Here is a 26,803-nt window from a genome sequence, read left to right on the forward strand (position 1 = left end):
CTTGAAAGAAATTGATGCCTTTACAGCGTCTAACATGTTTAGGACAAGTTACGTATTTTTTAAATTTTTATTTATCCATCTTCCTTTTCTTTTTCTTTTTTTTTTGCAAATGTTTTATTACGGAGGCCACCTCATGAGGGTAGACTCTTCCCCAGGAACTCATGCTTGCTGAAAAAGCATGTTAAGCTTTTCGGATAGTCAAACGCATTTGTATGAGAAATGATGGCGATGAAACTTCCCGCTCATATCCTCATTCAAATCAAGTTGTTTTTGTAAGGGCAGCTGTCGTGTTGCTGGACGAATGAAAGCAGGGGCCAGGCAACAACAGTAACTCCTAATTCCTGTGAGACCTACGCATTGGCGCAGCATGCCAACAGCACAATTAGAAGGCTCTATATTCTTTTTGGAGCCGTTAACCCCGAGGAAAGCTTGAACAAACATTAAGCCATTTGTTTGATCTTTTTGCCTCCTGGTAACTATATACTTATCGATGGCTCGATATGAGTGGAATGATTGAACTTGCACCACTTGACAGCAGGGAAAAACTGATCATTCCGTCAACCAAGCAGACGGAAGTCTGAAGTTGGGATTCGTGCATATTTCGAACGCCACGCTGTCATTGCTGCAAAACAGTTTCGTGTTCGAAACATTCTGACTAGAAAATTATCAAATATGCATATGCGCTATGGCATGAAATTATGTCAGAAATATATAGACATATCTGAAAGTCAAATAACGTGTATTTGCTGCTTGATTGACCACTCGATTAAATTCGGTAGCGCTTGCATTAGATAGAGTGACCAATGGATTAAAATGAGCGGGAAAATCCGTAGTTTGTTCTTCGGTCATCGTATCTCCCTCCGGCGTGCTGCTGCTTCCTCAATATCGTTTCAAGCGTCGTGTGCACCACAGATGTGCAATTCTTTACCACTGTGCCTTCGAGTCAGCATCATATCTATTGAATCTTGTCGTAGGACACGAACTTGAAGTAATTTAACGGCTTATGCTCAGCGCTCCAGCAGATGTTCGTAGCAGACGACGTTAAGCGTGGTCATTATCACGCTTTTTCTGTTGCGCACGTGAAAATTAACACGCGTTCAGTTATATTGTGAATTAAATTCTCACAAATACGTTCCCCACACCGCGATTTTATTATTCTTAGACATATGATTATGAATTTCAGTCCGTTTTACACTTCACGCCATGCAACGATATCGGCATCATTCTATTGATTTCGCGTGGTGGATTTGTTGATTTTCAGGACATTCTGGTGTGTGTCCTCATTCTTTCCTCCATGGCGGTAAGTAAATAAGTTCGGCACACAAACTTTCAACCTTGTAGTAATGGCAGACAGCTACAAATGTTACTTGGAAGAAGACGCCTATAATCTTTACTTCAAGGCATTAGAAATGTAGTGCTCTGTCAGTGGAGGCGATATTGGGATCTTCACTATTTTGATAGTCGCTATATCCTCTGGTACTCGCTATTGCTCCAGGATTGTTCAGAAAGAAAAACAACCAAGGAGTACCCAGAGTACCTCAAAGAGGAAGACGGAGACCCCATGCTCAACTAAATTAAGAACAGCAACAGAAAACAGTAAGTTACGTCAAGTCGTATGGCATGTATATTTTACAGAGTTTACATTGGATGTAGTTAAATGCGGTAACGTGTGACATATAAAGAGGCAGGGCACATTTTCAAAAATACAATGAAGTCTGTGTATATGAAGCTTTCAAAGGAAGTCAGTGGATCTGATTTTCTTCCAAAAACGAATAAACGAAAAAGGAATGCATTCTAATATAAAAGTGCGCACCATGCTGTGTGTGCAAGATGTGGTAGCACGTTCATTCCATCCCCTTTCTTTCCTCACTTCTTCAACTGATGTTCTAGAACTGCTGCACGTTTTGCAGCTATTTTTTTAACTCTTTGTAAAAAGCAACTTCAACAACTGAGCAGAACAGACGAACGTCAATTCCGTGGACGGAATTTGAAGAACTATCCGCATATGCCAGGGAAGGTGGTTGTTTCGTCAATGTCACCTTCATTGAGCTCATTTGAAGACCCTTGTCAAGTTGTATTACCGTATTTTCACGCGTATTAGCCGCACCGCAGATAAGCCGCAGGACTAGTTTTTGGATACATTTTGAAAATGTTTTTGCAGATAAGCCGCGCTCGCAGATAAGCCGCGGGTAATACGACGCGACTGCTTTGTGCGCTAAACCAGTGATGCACAAACAAAATCAATAGAGACTCTCAACGCTCGTCGACGGCGTACTCCCTGCCAGCTGCCCTGTTCCCGTACTGGTCTGCGACGTCGATGACTTTTAGTTTGAAGCCGCTGTCGTAGCTGTGCCTCCGCGTTGGAGCCGTGCCTTACATCTAACTGCCGTGCCCGTGTCCACGAATGCTGCTGCTCAGGTCAAATGAGAACCGACGCTTAGCTGACCACGTTTTATCCCGACGTCAGGTGTATTGAACTCTTCCTGCGGACAAAGGAGACCGTAGGGAAGGCCATAAACCCTGTGGTCCACATTCCGGTGTCGGCATGATGTATAACAAAGGAGGTCAGTTCTAGTGTTCTACTAAGATCGGATTGTGGCCTTGTTGGGTGTTTCTTGTAGATTGATGAATTAGTGGTATTACAGGAGACATTAATCGCTGTCACCCCTTTTGTTAGAGCTGCGTGGGGGAATGTATTCGGAAGGTCAGACCACTCGAATGTGGACCCGCCCCTGTTCGCTATTGTTCGTGCACTAGCAGGGCGGTCTTTTTCCGAAAAAACATGAGGCACTGTCGGCCCTTTCGTGTAATCTGGGGTATGGGGAAAACACTAGGGAAAAATAGCCATCAGATAAGCCGCACCCGTGGATAAGCCGCAGAGGGTCCGCGAAAAAAAAAATTCGCGCATAAGCCGCGGCTAATACGCGTGAAAATACGGTAGTCAGCATCCATCAGTCACAGTATCTTCGTAGTTCTAAGAATCGCGTATTCCGTGGTATGTCTCCAAGCACACACAGTGAGAACCCGTGAAAACACCATTCATTATGAATAAAATATTATGCAACAGAGAGGACATAATAGTAATAACGATGATAACGATAATAACTTTTATTAACCACAGTCAGCAATCAAAAACATAACACACCCTGCTAAGCCCGAGTACCTTCTGGCTCTGGGTCATGGGGCAATTGGGCAAGAATTACTGTATATAAGCAAACTATTTAGATAAAAAATAAACAAGAATTGACGTTACATAAAAAAAAAAGTCTGTGTGAGACTTTTTTATGCTAGATATGCGAGTTAGATTGAACCAGGGAGAACTATGTGAGCAATAGGTTGAAAATTCTAGGCACATAACACACTCCCCGACAGGATCCAAATTTGCTAAAGGAGAAAAAGGAACAGCGAAGTTAAAGACTCTATTTCTGTGAGTTCAACGTTCCTTAAAGGGAATGTTAAAAGAGGTATTCCAAAAGTGTTTCATTACAGTAGTGTGCTTGAAGAGACTAACAAAATAAGGGTATAGATAAAGGTCAGAAAAGGTGTGACCAGAACCAGTCTCAGAACTTTCTCCACGGTCAACACTTTTCACGCAGCTCTTTGGGGTAGCATTAGTACTGCCCCTCCAAGTTTCACTGCAATGAGAAAACAATGTAATCACATATTGCAGCACACTGTAGCCCAAAAGCATTGAGTACAGACCTACGAACCCGCGAGGGAGGTACATATCGAACAGAATTGAGTAAACGGGATGCATGTCTGAGCTTTTTACAAGCACGAGACAAATGCGTGTTATAGGGCATGGGACACGATCATCAAATCGGCAGATGAGGGGGGTAAGTGTCATCGTCACCATCATAAAACACACCTGTGTATCCTTGAAGCCCATGCACAACTCTGAAACACGGCATGTTATGCTTCTACGTGTGCTCCAAAATTTGCAAAGCATATCCAAATGAACCCTATACTGTTCACAGCCCTAGCATGTCCGTTTTTCCTAGCTGGGTCATCCCATGCCAAATGATCCGAAGGTCCTGCTCGACCTCCCACACCTCTTGGCCAACAAATTATTGTGGATACCCTATGGTATTAAATTTTACTGGGGAATATTGAGCCCCTGTCATTTTACGCGGGGTGAAAGTTTCCGGTAAGCACGAAAACCATAGTACGCTTGAAATAATTGAGTGGTTGCATCGCTCGTATTACGCACATAATTGTGGTGCTGAAACAGACAACTGGGTTCGGAAATGTGCTGAAGGAGCAATTTTGAGGGGGTGGGGAATTCAACTTTTAGTGCCATAAAACTCCCCGGCTATCGGCACTTTTTCTTGCGACCTTGCGTTATTTTAGATATTCTTTATGTAACAGCTGGAATTCCTAAAAACTTTGTGTGTGAAAACTTTCACGAGGACCCGTTCTACAAGCCAGCTGGTTTTCGAAGCCGTCAATGCAGTAGTTTTTGCCATAGTACACCTGGCGATTTTCGCAAATTTTGACGTTTTTACGGTCAATTTTGAAAAGGAAGCGGTCGTCATAGAACAGTCGTTTAGTATGCATTAGGTAAAGGAAGCCCTCAGCCAAAACATATGAGAAAACTAAAGAGGTACTTTTTGATAAGCGCAAGAAAATATTTTTTTCAACGAACACACTACGCGGAGGCGCATGGACCCTCTGGGGGAGGGAGAGCGTTGGTGAGCATCTCGGGCCAGGCGCGCTGCGACGCGAGAGCTCAGGTACGCCACTGCTTGTCGCACAATGGCAAAAACGATAAGGGCACCGGTCTAGTGCATGCACAACCTACTGCAACACATCTGGTAAAAACAGACCAAATGCCGGGAACAGTCAAATTTGTTACGTAAAATACACACCGGCACACACAACATTTAAAGCACTTTAAAATGATGTTTCGCCTGCCCCAGCCTATTTAACTACCAAGGCTGGCGTAGCAATCAGGCAGTGGTCCAGGGTATTTGTTGATAGATGATAGTATGCCCTGTATTCTGAGCGTGCTTCCATACTATTTATCACATTGCTTTTATGGGGGCACACTCGGAATACAGGGCATACTCTAGATTTAGATACGCCGCTTATCTTAGCCAGGGAAAATTGTTTGCCCGTATGCAAGTGGTAGGAATTCTGGTACAAAAAAAGGGGGGGAGGGGCAGTTATCAACAAACACCCGAGGCCACTGCCTGATTGCTACGGCTTCTTGGTACTTAAATAGGCTGGGACAGATGAAACGTCATTTTAAAGTGTTTTAAATGTTGTGTGTGCTGGGTGTGTATTTTACATAATAAGTAGATTGGTTAGGAACACCAGGCTATAATCGTTAACTGAGTCAAAAGCAGTGCTACGTTCACGAAATAAAATTAAAATTAAAATCATCGGATGAACCCTGATAGACTTGTTGGTGATGTCTCAGCAGCACACCTTTCACTGTAAAATCTGTTCACCCAGATATCAGGCTTAAACTCCCCAAAGGGGGGAGTTCCTCTTACAATTATTCTGATATTTTATGGTTATAATCGTTCCAGCAAATTAGCTAGCCACGTAGCTCATCCGCACCATGCTCAGACAGCTCTTTGTTAATTGTGCTCACCGTCTGCAATACTTTGATTCCCTTATTTTCATCATGCACATCTACATTTTTATCATGTGCTGAGTACATGTCGCACGTTCTGTTCTCACAAGTTTGTCCTCGGTGCTTGCTGTATCCAGTGATTGCGTAGCACGAAGCAGCGTAAATGCGATAAAGTACCTTAGATGTGGAGCTAGAACACATGTTTTGGGCCAATGACCTCCCTTTTGGCATAACGAGAGCACTGGCGAAATACAGTTAACAGCCAACATTTCAAATATGATTGGAAACATACAGGGTGTCTTTTTTTAGGCGATACGGATTTTTCGTAAAAAATCTAAGGGCTATAGACAGGCTGTTTTCACTTTTATTATCTCTTGGCCGGCGGACATTCTTGACCATATGTTGCTCAACCGTTAAATCACTAATTACCTAAAAATTGTTAATTAACTTTTTCATTATAAAAGCTACGAAGTTGTCCCAATGAGAACATCTGTTCCTTTCGGTGACCTTTAAATCGTAGCCGTTTTCAGAACAAAAATTCATTCAGTAGATCGTCTGCAAAAAATTTGTGAAGGAAAACCTTTTTTTTTTCTTTATCTTGTTTATTGCGCATCTTCGGAGACCCGTCTTTCTTTCACGCCCAGTGTGAGAAGGGGAAGAGCACACTATCACCTCTTGCGTCCCGAAAAAATTATCAGAAAATGCAGCCCAGGATAAGGGCAGTTCCGATAGCTTCGCCCGATGCATGTGTATTTGTTTTGTTCCTGCAAGTTAAAGCTCATCTTCGACGGATGAGGCTCCTTCACCATCTCATATTCGGGGTGAAGGCCCTGAAGGGGGGGCCCTGGACTTATTATATGACGACCAGGAAGGAATATGCAATTATGTGAAATCGATAGAATGCCAAGGGTGCAGGCTGGCTGGTATATTGTTGAATGATGGGAACCGGGAACCGAATAGACATGGGTGAGAAAGGACAGACACAACAAAGATCCTTCAGCAGCAACAACAAAGAATCTTATTGTGTTGTGTCCGTCCCTCTTTGCCTAGGTCTCCCGGTTCCCATTGTTCAACACAAGATATTGTAGCACGCCTGCCAACTCTCCCGATTCATCCGGGAGAGTCCCGGATTTGGACCGGTTTGTACGATTGTACGGCCGAGAAGCAAATCTCCCGGAAAATGCAGTTTCCCTCTCTATATCTCAAACGCCTGCTTTTTCTCTGGGCACACAGACGAAAACGTCAATCCAATACCAGCCCAATTGCCATCGGCATCGCTGCCGCTTCCCGGAGTCTCTGTTTTACGGAGTTCAGGGGTTCTGGTCATGGTTCTAGTTCTAGCACTCATAGTTTCCGGGCATTTCCTCCATGTTTTCGGGCGACAAAGGTGCCTTTGCGCTAGCTGTTTCGACCTTGCGTACCTCGCAAAGAGAACAGAGACATAGTTTCGTGTCCTCACGTTCTTTTGAGAAAGTGTCATAGCCTTGTCACAGCTTGACACCCAGATAGTTTCTTGGAGAGGGCAAACTCTGGTGCTGCAAAACTTGTGCCCGATGAGCCTGCTGGGGTGAAGTGTGCTCCTGTTACGTATGCAAATAAAAGCCACCCAGCATCGGCGTTCTCCTACCCCCCCCCCTTTTTGAAATCTCCCCAATTTGAATGTTCCCAAATTGGCAGGTATGTTGTAGATTTGTGCCGTTGTGATTGGTAATGTGTAGAGAAACGTTAGGATATCAGCTAGAACGCATTCCGAAAATATGCATTTTGCACCACCTCCCACACCCTAGTCATCACGCTTTAATTCTTCCAGATGTGTTGAATCTAGTAAGTACGGTATTCGAATACAAGTTTCTCTCTTCAGGAGAAACAATGGCCAGGCAGGATTTCATCATTCTGGGACCTCTTCTATCTTACAGGGAACCCATGCAGACACAGCCCAGCCTCCAAGAAACAGTGAGTTGGCGTTTTCATCAATACGCTTTATTTTGGGCCACTCCACCCCAAGCGATCCCGAAGTGCCGCTCGACCCCCCGTAGAATTTTATGTGAGTTTTCTTTTTTTTGTTGTTGTTGTTCCTTACGACTTCAAAAGCGTCAGAACATCTGTTTTTTCTTACGAAATTGCAATTTATGTGGTGCAGAGCGCTTCAGAGATGCGGTGCTTGGCGAAAACCTATGTCGTTTTAAGCAGGCATTACGGCCGACATAAGGAATGGAGCACGTTAAAAGGCATCTTATTTCGTAGGAGAGAGTTCATTTTACCGTATGTAATCAATTTTCGCAGTCGCACTCGACGGGCTTGATGCTTGTGGCGTGCACGAAATTTGCAAAGTTTGTGCAAGTTTAAAATTTTTTTGCAATATAAAATTCTCAAATTCATTCTTCAAACTTTTTTGTCATATAACCCTTGTGTTGTACGTTAAGCACAAAAAAAAATGCAATCCCGCCGGTGCACTGTAGCCGCAGTAAAAAAATCGGGAGGTTGTAAAAATTCGACAAAATGCACATTCTTGACCGAAAAATTCGGTGTGAGGAGGTTGGGATAGAAGCGTTATCAATGTGTCATTCGGTGCACCGTCTTCCTAGCAAGGCGTAGCAAAAAGATCTCAGATGTACCTCTTAGTTAAACTCAAATTACTTTTTAATAGACGAGTTCAGAAAATCCCAGTGCTCTTTGCGCACGCATTGCATCCTGTACGCTTGCTGAGCGGGGGAACGAAGAATAATCCTTCACATTTTGCTTTCGCTGACCTTGACACGTCGTAGACAGTGGACTGGCAGGGGAGAAATCGGAAGGTTTAGAGGCCACCGGTTTCTTTCGTACTAGTAAACTCCCACACTTCAAAGCGGCGCTAAGCACTCTGGAATTTTCTGAACTCGTCTATTGAAGGAAACTTCGCAAACATGTATGCGCGCTGTGGCGCATCATTCCGGATGAACAACTGAGCAGGTCACTTACAAAATACTAGACGGAAAGAAAACACTAGGCAGTCGTATTATTGAAGAGCAAATAACGGTTGCAAATACGTGTTTGCTTCCTTCGAGACCTGATGGTTGTTTAGTGAGCGCTCATTAGGATGGCCATCTTGTGCTCTAACGAAACTTCTAGCCAGCTCACGGTGGTGGTAAATGATAGATAAGTAAAGACATGGGAGATAGGGGTCCATTCAGACTTCACAGTACTACATGGGTGATTTTTGGCCGTGTGGCATCCGGCATCCATCAGTCGAGTCGTTGATATGAGTAGAGTATTCACGACATGAACAGTGATCAGATACTGCCTGCACTGAACACAAGTGGAGAATGCTTTAACCAGTAAGTTCCTGATATATATGCCATTGTTCGTGTCAACTCATCTAAGAGGAACAGATGCCTTTAGCTGTCCACTCCTCTTGTGCGTGTATAAAACTTAGTAGGTGTGATGTACGATCCCTTTGCTTTGTGCGCCAATAGTTGAGATGTACGTATAAGAGAAGAATTTTGTCAGTCACGGGTGCTATCACTTCCGATATCGGGTAAGCTATCTCCGGTCATTTCTGTTGTGTACAAAGCTGTGGTACATGTACTACGGTATTCAGGTCAGGACTAACGTTTCTTTCATGGTCATCATGCATATGGGGGATGGTTATTTCAGAGAAACATGGGCGAGCGTACAAGGGCAGGCACATTTTTAACTGCTTGCCATATGCAGACACTTTAGTGTATAAGCAAGACGTTAAAGATTACTTCAGAGAGATCTGGGACTTTTCGACTTGTTCCTTGGCTGGGGTCTTGACTTTTGTAGTTCAGCTCACAAAAGAGTGCTAACTTGATCCCTTGTTGCCATTGTTTCATGGCAGTGATCAGACTCCAAGGAGCAAGGCAAAAAGTCCCAGATCTCCCTGAAGTCATTTTTAAGGTCAGACTTATGCATTAGACTTCACATGGCAAGCAACATAAATGTGCCCGTTCTCGTACGTACGCTCGCCCACGTTTCTTTGAAATAACCATCCCTGTATGAAAGATCACTACCAAAGATAGATAAGTGATAGCAAAGAAGTGATAGCACCCGTAACTGACAAAATTTTATCTCTTATATGTACGTCTCAACCGTTGGCGCACAAAGTGAAAAGATCGTACATCACAGCTACTACACTCTGGAAAAAACGTAAAAAACTTTCTAACCACGCGGGTAGAACGACAGTATTTATAAGAGCCGCAGTGCATCGGCGCGCCTGTTCTTCACTCCGTGTATAAACTAGAGCCTCCCTTTGCCCAGTCCTCTCTCCACTTATCAAGCAAGGCCGCAGTTGGCATGGGAGGGTACCAAGGTGGCCTCGGCAGTTTCTTCCTTTTGAGTGAAAAAAAAAAAAAGGAAGGCCTCGGTAGCACAGTCGGTAAGGTGTTGGCTTGCTGAGCTCAAGATTGCGGGTTCAAACCTGGCCGGGGATGGTATAGCAGTGTGGAGTGGTAAGCATTGCTTCCAGCACCGTATGTTGGAGATTCCCGGAGTAGGTAAGGTGTCCTGCAGCGCGTGCAGACAAATCTCACGTGTAACATAACAGCTGCACACCGCCTGCTACCCGCTAGGTAGCCCTGGATGCAGTTCTATGGATGGATGAATTCGCGCTTGGATGCGGACAGCCAGATTTCCTCGAACAGTATATATCACCGTTTAAAATAAGAGCTGAACTGTTTTAAAGAGTACAAAGGGCCATCCAAAAACATTTCAGTTTAAGACATCTGATGAAAGTGTGTGTGCCATTATACAGAATAGCGCGAAAGGTTTTGTTGTGTGCAATTTGTTTCCCAGAAAGAAAAAAAAAACTCGCATAATCATAGCTCCACGCGTTCACCCTTAACTCGCCACTCCAGGTGTAACGAGGATGAGGAGGTACGATGGCACGTCACCGATGACGTTATAAGGAGTGCTCGTTCTGGTTCGCCTGTCAGTGGGGGTCAATGCCTTGTCCCTTTGCCGCTGTAAACCAGGTCTCCCGGAGAATTGGGGATAAAAGGCGTCGCCGAATCATTATCGTACCAGGAAAAGGGCTTTTTCAGAACCCCGAACAGCCGAGTAGCAGACGACAGAGGAGTGGCAGACAACAGTTCTCCAGGCCAGTCAGCGAGCGTTCTCCTTGTAATGTCAGCGCGAGGTTCCAGGCAGATCACAGGCTGGTACTGCTCTTCACCACAGTTGCACATGGTTGTTTTTTGTGGCATATTTTAAATTCAGTTTCTGCGATAATTGTGACTCTGGTGTGAATTACTTCGCATGGTGCATCTTACTGGCCGACTTAACAGTTTTATAGGAAGAAAACAGGGTGTTAAAAATGACCTCTGTGCTACTTTAAGTAGAACTGCTGTACTACCAATTGTACTCATACCAGTAGAAATGTCTGTACCATTGCAGTTCTACTCATTTGAGTACAGTTCTGGTTGCAGCGCAGTTCTACTCAGGCAGGTGCAAAGTTCTACTTTTTTTCTTTAAGTGTTAAGTAAGTTTTATATACATTCAAGAGGAGTGGGCATCTGAAAGGTTCTGTTCCCAATACTTAAAGGGACTATCGCATCCATCTCGGTCGATTCCCCAGCTTCAGTGCCACAATATTTCTCAGTGACCTCTGACAAGGACAGCGAAAACCCCAAGTGAATAGGTCTCGTATATGCTGAGTAATCTAATGAAATACATCGAGAGAGCAGACGACGCATAATGAGGTCCCTCTCCACCGTCTCTCCACAACGCCTTGATAACGTCACGCTCAACAGCGCCAATGAGAGGGCATCTGGATGCGAGGCGGCCAGCAGACAGCAAGCGTACAGTGTCGAAATCGTCAAAATACGAAAGTGACGTCTCGTCGCTTCCAAGCGATTCTGAGGATTACAGCGCCGAAGAAATTGTGCTCGATGATGACCCTTATTCCATAGACCCTCTTCCAGTTGGCCCTGCTGCAGCTGAAGGTGCAGCCAGTGAAAACGAGCCGTCCGATAGCAAACGACACTTTCAGGTACACCATATCCCGATCATGTCATATCTCATGATGATTGTGCACTGTTAAGCACTTTGACATTTGTCCACTTGGAAATGACAGATGCCTCTGCACTCGCTGTAGTCCAGTGGAACCTGATGAACGCTGCTGCAGTGCTGTTGATCGGGCGTCGGCTGGCTGTGAGAGTGCCGGGGTCAATTGTATCACCGATCGCCCACTCTTCAATGACATTTGTCTGCGGAGGGAGCTCCTGCTTGTTTATGCACCAGTGTTTTGCCGTGATGACTGTCGCATGCGTATTCTCGAGCCATCTGACAATAGGTACTGTGTCAAAAACTTCGTGCTACTTTCGTTTCAAGCTCATGGATGCGTGTTACTAAAAGTTTGCTTCTCTTAGTCAAACAAATCAATACTTTGTCTCCTTTATTATCGTTTCACACAGACGTCTCCGATACACCGCGTATTGCTCCTTCACAAGCTGGATACACGGATACCTTGGGATAAGAAACCGAAGGCAGATTCCAGGATGTGCTGTTCGAAGAATCAGGACGTTGTACCCCTCGATTTCACGTACAGGATACTATGAGTAACACAAGGCATATCTCCCATGTGGCATATATTGTAACATATACTTCACTTTTCATAGCACCTTTCAAATTCAACTCGTGCGGTATACAGGGTGTTTGCTCTAAAGTGTCCAGAAGTTTGATCTATGAGTGCTACTTTTTTTTACTTTTAAAACGAGTGCTACTTTTCAGCTACCTCACTAAGAAACTGGAGCTACTAGTGGTACTAGTGGAGCATTACCTGTTTCTTACTCGAGAAACAGGTACTGCTTCACTTGCAGCACCTGTTTCTTAGCGAAAGTAGCTGAAAAGTAGCACTTGATAAAACTTCTGGACATGTTAGAGCAAACAGTACTTTAATTATATACGCTTGCATTGTAGGACTCATCAATGTCATTGTTGTTTGCGCATGTTCATGTAAGGTGCTTTGCTATTAGAAGATGAACCTCGATGATGTTTGGTTTCCATAACTACATATGGTGAAGAAATGCTGCAGAGTGAAGTAACAAATTATTGAGGAGGTCATACTGTTACATCATATATGTGCATGCATTGACAGTTCCGAAGGTTTGGACCCTTCATTTCAGTTCAAGAGCAGTGTAGAGAATTAAATCACATACTGCAAGTACTGTGGAATGTGTAAACAATTTTCATTGAGAATAATTTGGAAGTACAAACCAAAGTTATCACATGTGATAACTTTGGTTTGTGACAAGTACTGGTGAGCAGAATGTGGACAAGTTCTGGTGCAATACACATTTTGAATACTCTATCCAGTTTCACCATAGAGAGGTTTCTTTTTGTACCAGGTTTTTCACCTATGTTTACAAAGAAAACAATGTTTTTTTTTTTTCCTTTAGCCTGGATTTATGCTTTATTTCTAAATAGATAGGGTACAGGTTATTGCCAGTTTGTATATTGCCCACTCCTGTATATGGGAGCTTTCTGAACTTGATACATGTATTAAACATTTCAAACGACAGCTGATTATATATAGTACATTTTATTTCCTCATTCTTGCTACGTTTTCAGTTGCTATGTAGGGAGCTGGCTTTTTGGTTCATGTTGACAGGGTGGTAACAGGTTCTTTTCTTCCATACGAGCAGTGTGAGCTTGATGTGCTGAAAAAGTAAAAACAAATATTTAAGACAAAGAGAAAAAAACTTACCATCATATGCATATCAGTGGCCGATACCGCCATATTCTTGAATCCTTAGTGTGTCCTCTGCACTGAAACTGTAAGTGGAATTGCAACAAAAGTCACAGGTTCGCATTTGGTTCATTAGAGGCCATTAATAGACACAGTTACTAACAAGGAAGTTAAATAAAAGAAAGCAACACAATTCAGAAAAGTATATGAAGCTGGACCAAAAACAATAATGTGCACTTTGGTGGGTTCGTAACGCAACGCTTGTCTCTGCATAAACCTTGTTTTGGCCCTGAAAAGGGCCTTTTTTTAGCTTGGTTTCAATGTTGAGTGTTTGATGCAGGTGGGAGCCTCATTTCTGGAACCTAAAAATAAAAATTCGCAATATACAACAACATCAAACCATGACAGTATGTGAGCAATATATGGTAGGAAAAGTGTGCACAAACCTTGCCCGATGCTTCAGGACTGCCTCTGTAAGACTGCCTCTGTAAGACTTGGCCTTTCACCATACGTTGATGGCCGCGTTGGCAGAGTTGCCATAACCTTCTGCGCTCCTGAATGCACCTCAGCAATCAAGGCTGATGAATAACCTATCCAATAAGAAGATGGGATTTGGCCCAAAAACTATCTGATCAATGCACTGAAAATTGCCCTTTACTAAAGTGCTCCCCATTGTACACGATGTTTGATGAGACACTCACAGCTGAATAATTCAAAAATAGGTAATGGTGAAGCAAAGTGCTTATGGACAGAGGGATATTCCTTGCCCAATGATCTGGTATTAATACTAGATTTGAATATTTCATCTCACTGTGGGACTCAATATTTGTAACATGTACAGTGGATTTCGGCAAGGTTCCTTTCCCATATTACTCATATCTTACTTTTCTGAAAGTTACGAAGGCCCAGTTTCACTAACATCAATTCACACTTCAACCGAGATTGCTGGTCCCCTAACATGAATTTAACACATAACTGTTCTTCACAAAAAAGAGTCATTGTCACTGAAACGTTCATCACATGACCATCTAACATTTGTAAAGAAAGAATTGTGTGTTGACTTCACGTTTTAGCACCCCTTGATCTCGGTTCAAAGTTAACCAGCATTGGTGTAATTGGGCAGTGTGGTAATTTTTTGGCAAATAAATAAGACTAAAACTCAATGACTGCAACATAGATTCATTCATGCTGCGTGCAACAAGCACATACCATACCTAGCATTCTCCTTCAGAGGTACAGCCACCTATGTCTTCTTCACCTTCAGTGGCTTGGGACGGTACTGCTTCATGCCTTCCCTCTCCAACTGGACACAGTCTGCATTCTCGTTGAAGTGAATGATGGCCAACGGTATCCTACAAGTGGAGTAGATTACAGGATACAGGATACATTACATTCTTATGATACCCTTTGTAACCATGCTGGACTTGGCTCCTAGCTTGTGGGTTCATACCTAGCCACCATCCCCTCATCAGAGAAAGCGTAGGACTTCGGCAGGAAGTGGATGAGGGCACTGTGAAAGGCCTCCAGTTCATATGTTTGTTCTTGCGAAGACAGGAATGGGATATCCTTCAGGAGTGCAGGTGACAACAGGATGTCCTGTACTCGCCTGTACGTCTCTGTGTCTACAATTGTGTGTTGTCAGGTGCTTGAAATGTTCATCATATACACTGAAAGGTTACAGCCCCTACGTTTCCGCAGTGAAAATTTCAATTATACTGCGAACCACAAACTGATAATCTGCAGTTGTCTACAGGCAAAAAAAGAAATAAAAATTGGGCATGTGCTGGATTTCTTAGTGCATATAAAAGTTCACAATGGACAGACAAACAGTTTGTTTTTTCTCAACAGAAAATAATCTAGATATCTCTCAGATACTAAAAGTCCTTGGCCCTATTCTGCAGGCAGAGTGCCATGCATGTGCTGTGCTCTGCCATGCATCTGCATCATCACAGCAGATCCATACTTTTTTCTGCTGTGCTCATGTATCTGGTATTCGAGTTTCGCATTTTTAACACCTTTGCTTGTGCAAAAGAGATGCAAAAACACCCACCAACCATGGCTTCCAGCCAGGCAGGCAGGCAGGCAGTCAGACAGGCTCATGCCTGCCTGATCACTAGATATGAAGTGCTCATGCAGGCATGGGCAGGGGTTGTAGATCATCTCTACTTGGTCTGTTGCAACTGCTTTTTCTTTAATTGTTCGGTGAGAATAACACATTCCATAGGGCACAGCAAAGAATTATAGGTTACATAACTTAAAAGAAGCAAAACTATTTGCAATACCACAACAAAAGGTGTGGTCTGCAAAAACATCATCACTTCTGCGAGATTTCCGTGAATGGTGTAAAGTTAAGGGCTATGAATCACAACTGCCGATACAAGATGGAAACAATAACACCGACTTAACATAGTCTGTTCTGTGACCAGTTTGTTATGTTAAGTCGGTGTTATTGTTTCCATCTTGCATTATGATTCCCGGCTTTTGGAATATATTCGCAACTGCCGATACATTAATATGAATACAGGAGAGCCACATATAAAAGTTTATCCTTATTGGCATGCAGTACACACAATAATTACTTGATGCGAGGAAGGATCATTGTGTCTGCTTATGTTCACGTTTCATTTTAGTAAATTTTAAACCAGTTGTTCTCTCTTGTCCCCTTGCTGAAGGCAGAAGGAAGAATTTACTGCATAAAGAATAAAAGAGATAAATAATACTCAAGATCTTACCACCACCCAGGTCGTGGATAAGAGAATGGGCATGACGCTGCAGTATTTGGTGCGCAACAAGTTTTTTTATTTTTCTGTTTTCAATTCTGCTAATTTTGTTGTAGGATTTTGTAATTTGTGTTGTGTATGTCACCCATAAGTGTCAGTAAGGAAAACTTTTATTACTTCGCTACTCTGTATACATATAATGTTTTACAAACTGTAAAATGTCAGTGTTTACCTTCTCTGAGCCATTGTCGTGGTTCAGAGAGTGCGCCGTGGTAGCAAATCGGGTACAACAGGTTGTCGTGCTCATGGATGTCAACAATGTGGTTAACTGCTGACACCCACTTTCCAAGACATAGGTCCCCATCATCCCCATCATCATCATCATCATCATCATCATCAAAATGCGAGGAACAAACGTGCCGAACGTGCAGTTCCTCTGCCACGACAGGAAGACTGCCGGCGATTGCTGCTTCCCACTTTCGTTTAGTGTCCCGCCTGTCCTTGGCCCCGTGAGATGTCAATTCTGGGTTCTCACCAGATGATTTTTTACAGCCAGGAACATTACAATGCGTTCCCGAACTGGAAGACACGTTGCAATTTCACCACTGAGCGAAACTCACAGCCCTTTCGAGGAAATTGGTTGTTTCATACACAGAGGCATGCACGACGCCATTTGTACAAAGCAGACGATATCTCAAAGAGGAAATAGGGGAGCGGCGCCGGCAGTGCGCCGATCTCGCATTGGTCCTCTTGGAGCCTTCGTCACATTGACGTCATCCAATGTTTTGCTGATCGAAAAAAAACTCGTTTATTTATTACCGAAACATTTTCCAGCCAAGATAATTGGTGAAATCAATTGTCGAATGATGCCAAGCATTCTCGTAACCATTCCCTACCCATGTCTCCGGATGCGATAGTCCCTTTAAATGAGTTAACACACACATGAAAAAAAAAAAAGAAACCAACAATGGCATATGCCAGGAACCTACTGGTGAAAGCATTCTCCGCCTGTGTTCGGTGCATGCAGTACTTGATCATTCTTCATGTTGTAATTACTGTAGTCGTGTCAATGACTCGACTGACGGATGCTGGATGCCGTACGGCCAAAAATTAACCACATGGTACCATAAAGCCCGAATGGACCCCTATCTCCATGTCTTTCCTTATCTCTCGCATACCAGCACCGCGAGCTGGCTAGAAGTTTCATTATCTTAATGAGCGCTCACTAAACAACCATCGTGTCACAAAAAAGGGGGGAACACATGTTTGCAATCGTTATTTGCTCTTTAATAATGTGACTGCCTAGTGTTCTCTTTCCATCCTGTGTTTTGTGAGTGACCCGCTCAGTTGTTCACTCGATAAGATGTGCCGTGGCATGCATACGCGTTTGTGAAGTTACCTTAAAAACATTTAGTTTACCACTGATATTTTTTTTTTGCTACGTCTTGCTAGGAAGATGATGCATTGAACGACACCTTGGTCACGCTTCTATCCTGACCACCTCCCCCCGAATTTTTCTGTAAAAAATGCGCACCTTGTCAAATTTTCACAACTTCCCTTTTTTTACTGCAGCTTACAGTGCGCCGGTGGTGTTGTATTTTTTTTTGTGCTTAAAGTACAGCATGGGGGCTATATGACAAACTTTTGAAGGAGAAATTCCAGAATTCTATATAGCAAAAAAATTCGTAAACTTGTGCAAACTTTGCAAAATTCGTGCATGCCAATGATGATGATTTGGAGTTTAATGGCGCAGGGCATCTTTGGCCATAATGCGCCAAGACAGATTCGTGCACGCCACAAGCGTCGATTCCGTCGAGTGCGATGACGAAAATTGCATACATACGGTAAAATGAACTCTCCCCTATCAAATAAGACGCTTTCTAACATACTGCGTGCCTTACGTGTACTGTAGTGCCTGCTTAAAACGACATAGGTTTTCGCCAAGCACTGCATCTTTGAGGGGCTCCCAAAGCAGCACAATGTACTGAAAGTCGAGTGCAATATGGGTGGACGGTGTGTGTCTTATCAATGTTCTTTAGTTTCACAATTGCGTTCAAAGCCTTCCACCTACCCGTTCGCCCCTATTTCACTTGACTTTCAGTACATTGTGCTGCTTGGGTCTGCACCCCATAAATTTCAATTTCGTTAAAAAAGAGTGACATTCCGTTGCTTTCTGAATCATAAGGAACAACCAAACAAATTCGCATAAAATTCTAGGAGGGCTTGAGTGGCACCTTTGGATCATTTGGCGCGGAATGGCCCTTTTTTTTATTCCGAGTTAGCGCCACGAAGCAACTGTTCCCGTGAGCGACACACAGATGTAGACAGATGGGGAGAGGACAGCAGGAAGGGTTATATGCGTCCTGGGCCGACCTCGCGGGGAATTGTGCAGACATTCGTCTGGAAAGTCTTCGAAAACCCAGGGAAAACCTTACACCCAGTGGTAGGATTAAAACCCACCACCTCCCTGTCTTTGCCATAACCTTGGCTACCACCACCACCGAGTGGAATGCCTAAACCCGCTCAGGCACACTGCGGTGTCAGTGCGCTGTTGAGGATCCGCAATGCAATGTTCTGCGAGCTTACGGAAACTAGCTCTATTTTTTTCGCTTCTGGTCCAACGTGTCTCTTTCTTGTGACTCACAGGGCACCGGTGCAGCAAACGGTTTACTCCGCACGAAGAAAGGGGCAACAGACACTTACGTGTTGGAGTCATCACGTTCCAGCCCCTCGGATCCACAACTCCAGGAAATGCAGCTCTCCACGGAGTCCAGTGGTCAGCTCAAGAGAGTAAAATCGGAACCGCCTGATGCTGCGTGTCTATTAGAAGAGGACCGGGTCCAGCACTGCAGCGTGTCTCTATCAGGAAGTGGTACTTATGGTAGAATCCTTGTAAACTATACGCTCCAGTGGTGAATGTTTTAGAGATAGGGTCTGATGTTTTCAGGTTAAATGCCCAATTAAATCAAACAACCCAAGAAAATGGTGCTGATGCTGGGGTTCAAACCTGGACCTTGTGATCTCCCATCAGATGTGGTACCACTACAGCACTGCTTTCTCCCTAGCTAGAGTGCCTCAAGTATAAGGGGGGGTAGTTACCGGTAGCCTCAAATATTAAATCGGTGTATCCCATAACCGTAACCAAAACCGCTTCCAGACTTCTGACACTGAACCGTAACCGAACCAATATCCGTTTCAACTTCAGTCCCTGGAAGGGCGCGATTGGCTGCCCATCCCCCTCGTACCTGAGGCACTCTAGTCAACACCACCTGGATAGAGAAAACCTGCTTATTCATCGATGGGACGTAACAATTAAGGGTCAGCCAATCAGGACCGTGTTTTCAATGGCGGCAGACGTCGGTGGTGTCTATGAAGACAAACCACCGTCGTCTGCCAGTTGTTTTTTAACGTCCCCGCGTATTAAATGGGAAAACTTGGAAGTAAAGCGCAAAATGGTCAATCTTTCTCAGAGCTGATTTTCTGGAATGCGTCCTGCGCTTTGTGTCTAAATATTTAGGTCTACAGGTTCCAAGCGAGCTGCAGTCACTTGCGAGTTCTTGAATTCGCACATCGGTGAAGCGTAGCAGACGAATTCTGACTCTCAATGTCCACGTAGTGAAGGAGGGAGAGGAGGCAATGAACAGGCTTTCTGTATCCAGGTGGCGTTGCTCTAGCTCAGGATAAGCGTAGTTAGTAGCATATTTGAACGGAAATCAAAAGGCAAGGTGCGAATCCTGGCATCAGCACCTCTTTCCCAAGTTCTTCGATTTAATAGAATCTGGGTCTTGAAGGCCTACGTGTTTGTGTCGCCCATGTTTGTACCCTGCCTCGGGTACAGTTGTCGGGTATCGTCCGGTACAGTCGGGTATGGTTGTTTACGTAGTAAACGCCAAAGGCGGATTCGGGAGGGAAAAATCGGGTGCTGTCTTTAAACCTGCGATTCCACTTGTAAATAGTGCATGTGATACATGGTACAGCTCCGGTCAACCTTAATGATAACACTGAAAAAAATTTGGTCTCGTTCCCGAGTACGATTACAGCAATCCTTGGGGCCATGAGGAAATCTTAAATGGGGACTAAAGTGTGGAAACACCTCTTCGTGTTATGAAAGATTCCGTTGTCATAGGAATAATGTAAAAGGAATTAGATTCACACATTGCACCTTTTGTAATTAAAACGTGCGTAAAGGTACCAATTTAGAGATTACTCTTTTCTTACTTCGAATCGGCGCAACACGTCAAGGGTACGTCACCCCCAGTGCAAACATATTGCGGGAACTGCCCATTCCCACATTTTTTTGTCCAATTAACGCAGTGCAAGGGATGCTCCGACTCGGCAGTGACACGTAGGGACACACACCTTACTGGGGCGCATCTGTAGTAGCGGAAGGCACACGCTTCCGCCAATACCGCCGCGCAACGAGTTAACGGGCACAGAATCGAGCAACGTTCATGTGGGGCAATTGGAACCACCAGGAGCCCGAGTTGCTCGACTTTGGTCCCCGAGTGAAACCTTGAGAAGTTGTTTGTGTGTCCACCATTCAGTGAATGGAGCATTGACCCCCAATTGACCCCCGATTTTGTTCGTGCATTCATGGGTTCAAATCCTGCAGGGTCAGCAGAGAAATATTTTTATCCCATTTTTTTACCAATGCCACACAGACATGTCAGTAACAATTTATTGAAGACAGCGGTGATCTTTTGGCATAATAAACTGACTAAGATTAGGTAAACCGCAACTATAAAAAAAAAAGAGACTGCATTAGGTCGACTCAGACTCACATTCTCCGGGTGTATCCCGTTTGAAACCATTCAAAATAATCTTTCAAAAATAAACGCGTAAGTACCCACTGTTAAAAATATATCTCCCAGAATATACGCTTAAAAATCAACGCACAAAAATAATCGCCGAAATATCCCTCTTTAGATCAAAACGCTAAGGAATCCACGATTAAGAATATATCGTTAAAAATAAATCATTTCAGTATCCCCCCAAACCCACCCTACAGTTGCTAGAGTCATGTAGTATGGCCCAAATCAAGGTGAACTGCAAGCAAGGGGCTTGAACTAACCTCACAGGACCAAACTAGCCTAAACTATCCCAAACTAACCGAAACGAAACTAAACTAACCTAACATAACATGATCTGACCCGGCGCAAATTGCAATCAGTCTGCCTGCGTGCTAGATGGTGAGGGGATTTTGAAACAGTTTATTTGTAATGGTGGATTATTAAACGGTGATCTCTAAGCGGGGATAGTGAGCAGTTTACTTTAGGAGATATATTTTTAACCGTGTATTTTTTAAGCGGATTATTCTTGAATGATTTATTCTTAAACGTTTATTCTTAATGGTGGATTTCGGCGACCCCCCCCCCCCCCCTTCTCCGCCTGCCGTAAGGTCGCTTGCAGGTGGAGCCGTGGGTGGAGCTACCGAGTCGCACGTGCGAAAGCTATCTCGAACTGGCAGGTGGGGCATTTAGTCATTACGACGTACTCATTCATCATTTTGACGTGAAACTCCTCATTACACACACACCTCACACTCGGTGCGCATCACGAAATTGCGTGCTTTTTTTACATTTCCTACGCTGTATTGCGAGTACACGTATATTCGAAATAACGAACATTGAGTACAGAATATACCTACTTACAGTAGCCTATGAGACATGCAAACACCGACCCCTTTGGTGCCCCTTTAACTGAACAAAAATTATTCTGTCAGTTTAATGCTATGATTTTGTTCACTTAACATTTCCCGAGTGCCCGAAGGGTGGCTGTTATCGCACTGCGAAATGAGACCAAATTTTTCCCAGAAGGTTGACTGGAGCTGTGGAACCTGATATATGACCAGAAGTCAGGGAGAAATCTGGTGGGACCAAAATTGATCCTCAACTGATTCGGGAGGGAATAATTGGGGTAGGTCAGGTTTAACCCGAAAAAGTCTTACCCTATTAATAGAATGTTCCTTGAGAACATGTCGTAGTAGTAGGTTCTAGGTCGTTCTATAAACGTACTACTCAGACCATGAACGTTTCTGGGGAGGATGCGTAATGAAAAGGGAGTAGCAGCCAGGGACACGAACAGGAACTACACGAACAAACAGTTGACTCTGAGCTAACCGAAATTTACTTGGTGTACAGGCTCAAATACAAAACAAGTTGGTAAGCAAAAAACTAGACACCTAAAAGACTTTCACACTACAATGCCTCAGTTGAATCCTGGCAGCATGTGATGTACCGCATTCCATTAACATGCGGGTGAGTATATGTCGGCCGGACAGGGCGCCGTGTTAAAGGGATGCTTCGGAACGATCAGTGAAAAAATTGCTGCACATCCTAGTTGGTGCATAACATCCACAGTATATACCAGCCATGAACTTTTTCTTCTTTTTTCTTCTTCGTTTCTTTCTCGCGTGACGAATTATGCCTCGAATAAGCGAGCAGTCCAACAGAAACGGCAACGTGGAGCTGAGTCGCAGAAACTTCCCCCTCCGAAGGCCAAGGTGTTATTACTAAGGCCCTTCATTTTTCTGCTGCGGCAAATCCTGAACTCCGCAGCAGGGAACTATGAATTCTGCATTTTTCCGCGGTAAAAGGCAAATTGCCCTAGTTCAGACAGAAAATACTCTCTGTTAGCTCTTCATGTTGAGGAACATGGTTACAACTCCAAAAACTTTTGCGACTTAGCATAACAAGGTACAGTGTACTTTCTCCTGAGAGGCAGTGACGTTTGTCACTGACTATCAAATTGTACAGGGTGTTACCCTATAAAAGTCTACCCGTGCCGCCATGCCATATTCGCCAATTACTCAATGCAGGTGGCACATTGTGCGATCTTTATATAAAGCTCATAAGGACAATTAATCTTGGTAAATTTCAAAGTGATTGAGTGCCGCAGCACGAAGTTATAAAACGTGCAATTCCCATAGTCAAAACAAACAAGATGGCGGCGTTGAGAAGAGCACTTGACATGCTGCTCCCCACACGATAACCTGTCGCATATCCTGCTAGCCGGATGGAACTGCAGTTTTCATTTCGCTTTCGTGTAACTGTCGTATTTTGCTCAGAACTAAGCAACGTGAGGAACGAAAAATGCTGACGCATACTAAGCAGACGACACCCAAAAGGGATGTCGTCTGCTAACTGAGAGGCGCCATCTTGGCTGTTTTGACTACGGGAACCTCACGTTTTGCGCTATAACTTTGCGTTACGGTGCTCAATCACTTTGATATTTACCATGATGGAATGTCCTTATGAGTTTTATACGTAGGCAACACATTGTACCGCCTGCATTGAGTAATTGCTGAGCAGGGCATGCCGGCGCGGGTAGACTTTTATAGGGTAACACCCTGTACTTGCTAAGTGGCCTCTCTGCATGTACAGAGTTTACTGTCACACAGAGGCACTTGACAGCTATGGACACCAAAGCGTATGGGTCAGCGTTTGCATTCCGCTCCAAAGTCCCAGAGAGTTGAGGGTTAGAGAGAGGAGTTAGAAGGTTGTTCCAGCACACAGATGGGGCCTTATCCGGTTGGCAAATCTACGCTGTAATGCAGGCCGACCCGGTGCGTGTCAAAGTCCGTTCATCTCGTGCATAAACTGAGTTAAGCATGCGGTTTCTGCAAAGTTCTGCGCAAAACATCATATTCCGCGGCAGGCTCACAATTCCGCGAATTTTTGCAGAATCGCGGAATTGCAGAAAAAGAAGGGCCTTAGTTATCACCCTGCATGGAGCGTACAAGTTGTATACCATGCCGGTCGTAGCCACTGTGTTACATTCCTGAAACAAAACAGTGGACAACAAGATTCTGAATCATATTTCTCCGACACTATTGGAAAGAAACAGCGGTCACCTGCTTCCCTGAGAGTCAGAAAACAGTGCAGGAATGGTGTGGGTAATGGACGGTGACGTTGGCTGACCAAAGAAAGAGAGAGGTACTTCCATCCACACCCGGTGGGAGCCAGACTTTTTCAAATTTTGAAAGTTGTTTTTATGATTAGTTAGTATTTCACCGCATTCTACAGATACCATGTCCCACTCCACCCAGCCCTAGCTTCTATTGGGTGACACTCCTCTTGTGCCGTTTGTTAATGTAATCCAAGTTTTGACCATGTGTGGGTTACTTATAATCAGATGTAGATGTTAAGCATTGCTCCGCTTTTATCCAATATCACCTAACTCCACATGTAAATCTCTCATCCTGGATCACCTCATCGCTCACACTTGTAGATAGCTTTTAACTGCCATACTCAGTTGTTGTCGTCATCCTCCTCTCTCTCTTATCTTGGTCCATCTCATCGCTCGTACCTGTAGATAGCTTTTAAGTACCACACACACTCTCTCTCACATCATCTCTCCCATAATCATCTCCCACACACTCACCATAGTTTTGGCGCTCTATGGCCTTTGTTGCCTTTGTGCCAACCCATAGTCTATCTCTCTCGCTCTCGTTTTTATGATTCCACCTTGGTTTTCAAGTGAGATATTTCACAACTGTGTTCAGTTCGTGTAAATGATTGTGGGAATACTGCAAGCTTGAAGTCCATTTGGTTGCAAAGTCTCCCTTTAACGCGTGACTTAACAAAAATAGGGTGTTGGTCCGGAGCACTACCCCATCGGGACACCTAGCACTTCACTTTAGGGCCTGTAGGTGTTCCCACTATTTAGTGACACCGCAATAGAGGACGTTTTCAAAGCATGCGTTCCTCGAGAAGTTCTAAAGGCCTTCTTAATTGCAACATCAGGATGAGGCCACTGTGTGAGCACACCTTCTTTGGCTCTCTTATCTGCGGGGACCAAGTATCTTGGGAAATGTCCAGATTGCAACTAGCCTGTGTTGCTCATCTGGATTTTGTTGCCCGTTTCACTCTGATAAGGATGTTATCTTTTTGCTTTCCTTGTATCTTGTTTCTGTGTACCAACTTGTTTTGTATTTAACCATGTACGCCAAGCAAATTTCTCTTAGTTGAGAGTCAGCAGTTTGTTCGTGTGGTACCAAAGTGCTAAGTTGGGGTAGTTGGCAGCCTAAACTAGTAATGTTCGTGTGGTTCCTGTACTTGTCCCTGGCTGTTAGTCCTTTTTCATTATGTACTGTTACCAACTACCATAGACTGAGAAGTTACCCGTCAAAAAGAACTCGTTACGAGTTAAGTTACTCTGTGAAAAATTTAACTAAGTTAATAACGAAGTTCTCTAGCGTGAAATGTAACTCGCAGTTAGGAGTTACTTTAAAAAAAAGCACGAGTAACTTCCAAGTTACTTCGGACACAAAATAGCACTACACAGGTGCAGCGCGCATGAGCAGTTGAGTTAGACCTTTAATTGCCTGCGGAGGAGTGCAACACGCTTAGATCGTTTTCGTTTATGCCCAACAATTCGAACGCTTTGCATCTTACTCCCTGTGGGCGCACAATGGTTCACCTTCATTTCAACGGCACCGGTTCTTACTTCCTGAATAGAATACTGTCATTGATTGAATATCACGTTCTGTGGCATAAAGGGCCATGAAAGAACCGGAGAGAAAGCAAGAAAATAAGTGGACGTGAGTGAAAAGCGAATTAAAAGTAACTTGGAACTTAGCTTAAGTTACTTTGGCAAAGTTACCTGAAAAAGAAACGAGTTCCTCTGAAAGTTACCACGGCGCAAAAGTACCGAGTTAAGTTACAAGTTACCGAAAAAAGGAACTTAGTTACAGTAACGAGTTACCTCAAACTCTGCCAACTACCCTACCTTAAGATGCTTGTTTTGGGGAAGATGTCTGGCATAATATAGCGACAAAGGATTCCTGATTTCGTAGACTGACTCCTTCGAATGCATTATGTACTGATAAGTTGCAATAGAGCATAATTATAGAATCAGAAATGTGATGGAGATGATGGTCACATGACTTGGGGCTTTGAGAAAGGCGATGGATTTCGCGGGAGGTAATGGAGGCCAAGCACATCAGAGGCATACGTAGGTATATGTATAAGTGATCCAGTGGTGACGCTCACAGAGAGGGAATTTACACTTATCATGCGTGAGGTTCTAGGGGTCTTAGGGGGCGTTGTGGTAGCCATGCATATTGTACAGTTTATTGCTCATGTCCGTGCAATAAATAATTCGTTGGAAGTTAGTGCATATCTGGGCCCTCATTGTTTTTTTGCCCGTGTCTTCGGTTGCATAAGTTGTCATGAGCTTTGCAATGTGGCTTACTTCTCTTCTTTTCGTTTTCCTTCAGGGGCGACTCCTGGGATGTGTCACATTAAAGAAGAACCTCGTGATGATGATGAACAACCGATCACAGTGGTGAAAACGGAGCCTTACAATGTTGCACTCTTGGCAGGGCAGGAGCAAACGGAGCACAAAGTCCAGCAACAGCACTGCGGAGAGTCCGCATCCCAAGGTGATAATTATGGTAAAACTATTGTGAACTACCGTATTTAGTCGTAAAAACTATTGTTTTTTTGCTTGCCACGTGGTTTCTTCGCCATGCCGTCAGTGCTGCCAGAGTCACTGCGGTGTTTTTTGTTTGGTGTGTGCTCGCGTTCGGATAATGGTCCACTGACACGATGGACAATGCTGTCTCTCGAACTACAGAACAAAAATGGGAAGTAATGCTGGACAAACACACTATGAACTTCCAGCGCCACATGACAAAGTTGGCGAACATAGCATGCAACCAGTACCAGCATGCAGGTTGTGAATGTGTCTAATGGAGTCTTGCAGCAGTGGCATAGCGTTTCGCCATATTTCGCTGGTGGAATAAGCTGCAGTGTTACGTCATTTTGAATCCAGACCCTCGCCGGATGCACGTACGTGGGCACTTCTTTCGCACTT

General features: G+C 44.0%; 1 protein-coding gene across 7 annotated transcripts in view; it reads left to right on the top strand.

Moving 5' to 3' along the window:
- The first annotated feature begins 1,218 nt into the window (after positions 1–1,218).
- LOC135378963 (zinc finger protein ZFP2-like) overlaps positions 1,219–26,803 on the top strand; it is a 37,642-nt gene continuing 12,057 nt past the window's right edge. Inside the window, exons 1-5 of one of the 7 annotated variants that reach the window (XM_064612154.1) lie at positions 1,219–1,300; positions 1,496–1,596; positions 7,443–7,534; positions 18,632–18,866; positions 26,205–26,381. In XM_064612154.1, coding sequence (XP_064468224.1) covers positions 7,451–7,534; positions 18,632–18,866; positions 26,205–26,381 — 496 coding nt within the window. In that variant the 5' untranslated portion in view covers positions 1,219–1,300; positions 1,496–1,596; positions 7,443–7,450. Of the gene's footprint in view, positions 1,597–7,391; positions 7,406–7,442; positions 7,535–18,631; positions 18,867–26,204; positions 26,382–26,803 lie in introns of all 7 variants that reach the window. The other 6 variants (XM_064612160.1, XM_064612155.1, XM_064612161.1 and 3 more) reach the window with 6 other exon arrangements.

This window comes from Ornithodoros turicata, chromosome 1 (genome assembly GCF_037126465.1).
Source record: "Ornithodoros turicata isolate Travis chromosome 1, ASM3712646v1, whole genome shotgun sequence".
NCBI lineage: Eukaryota > Metazoa > Arthropoda > Arachnida > Ixodida > Argasidae > Ornithodoros > Ornithodoros turicata.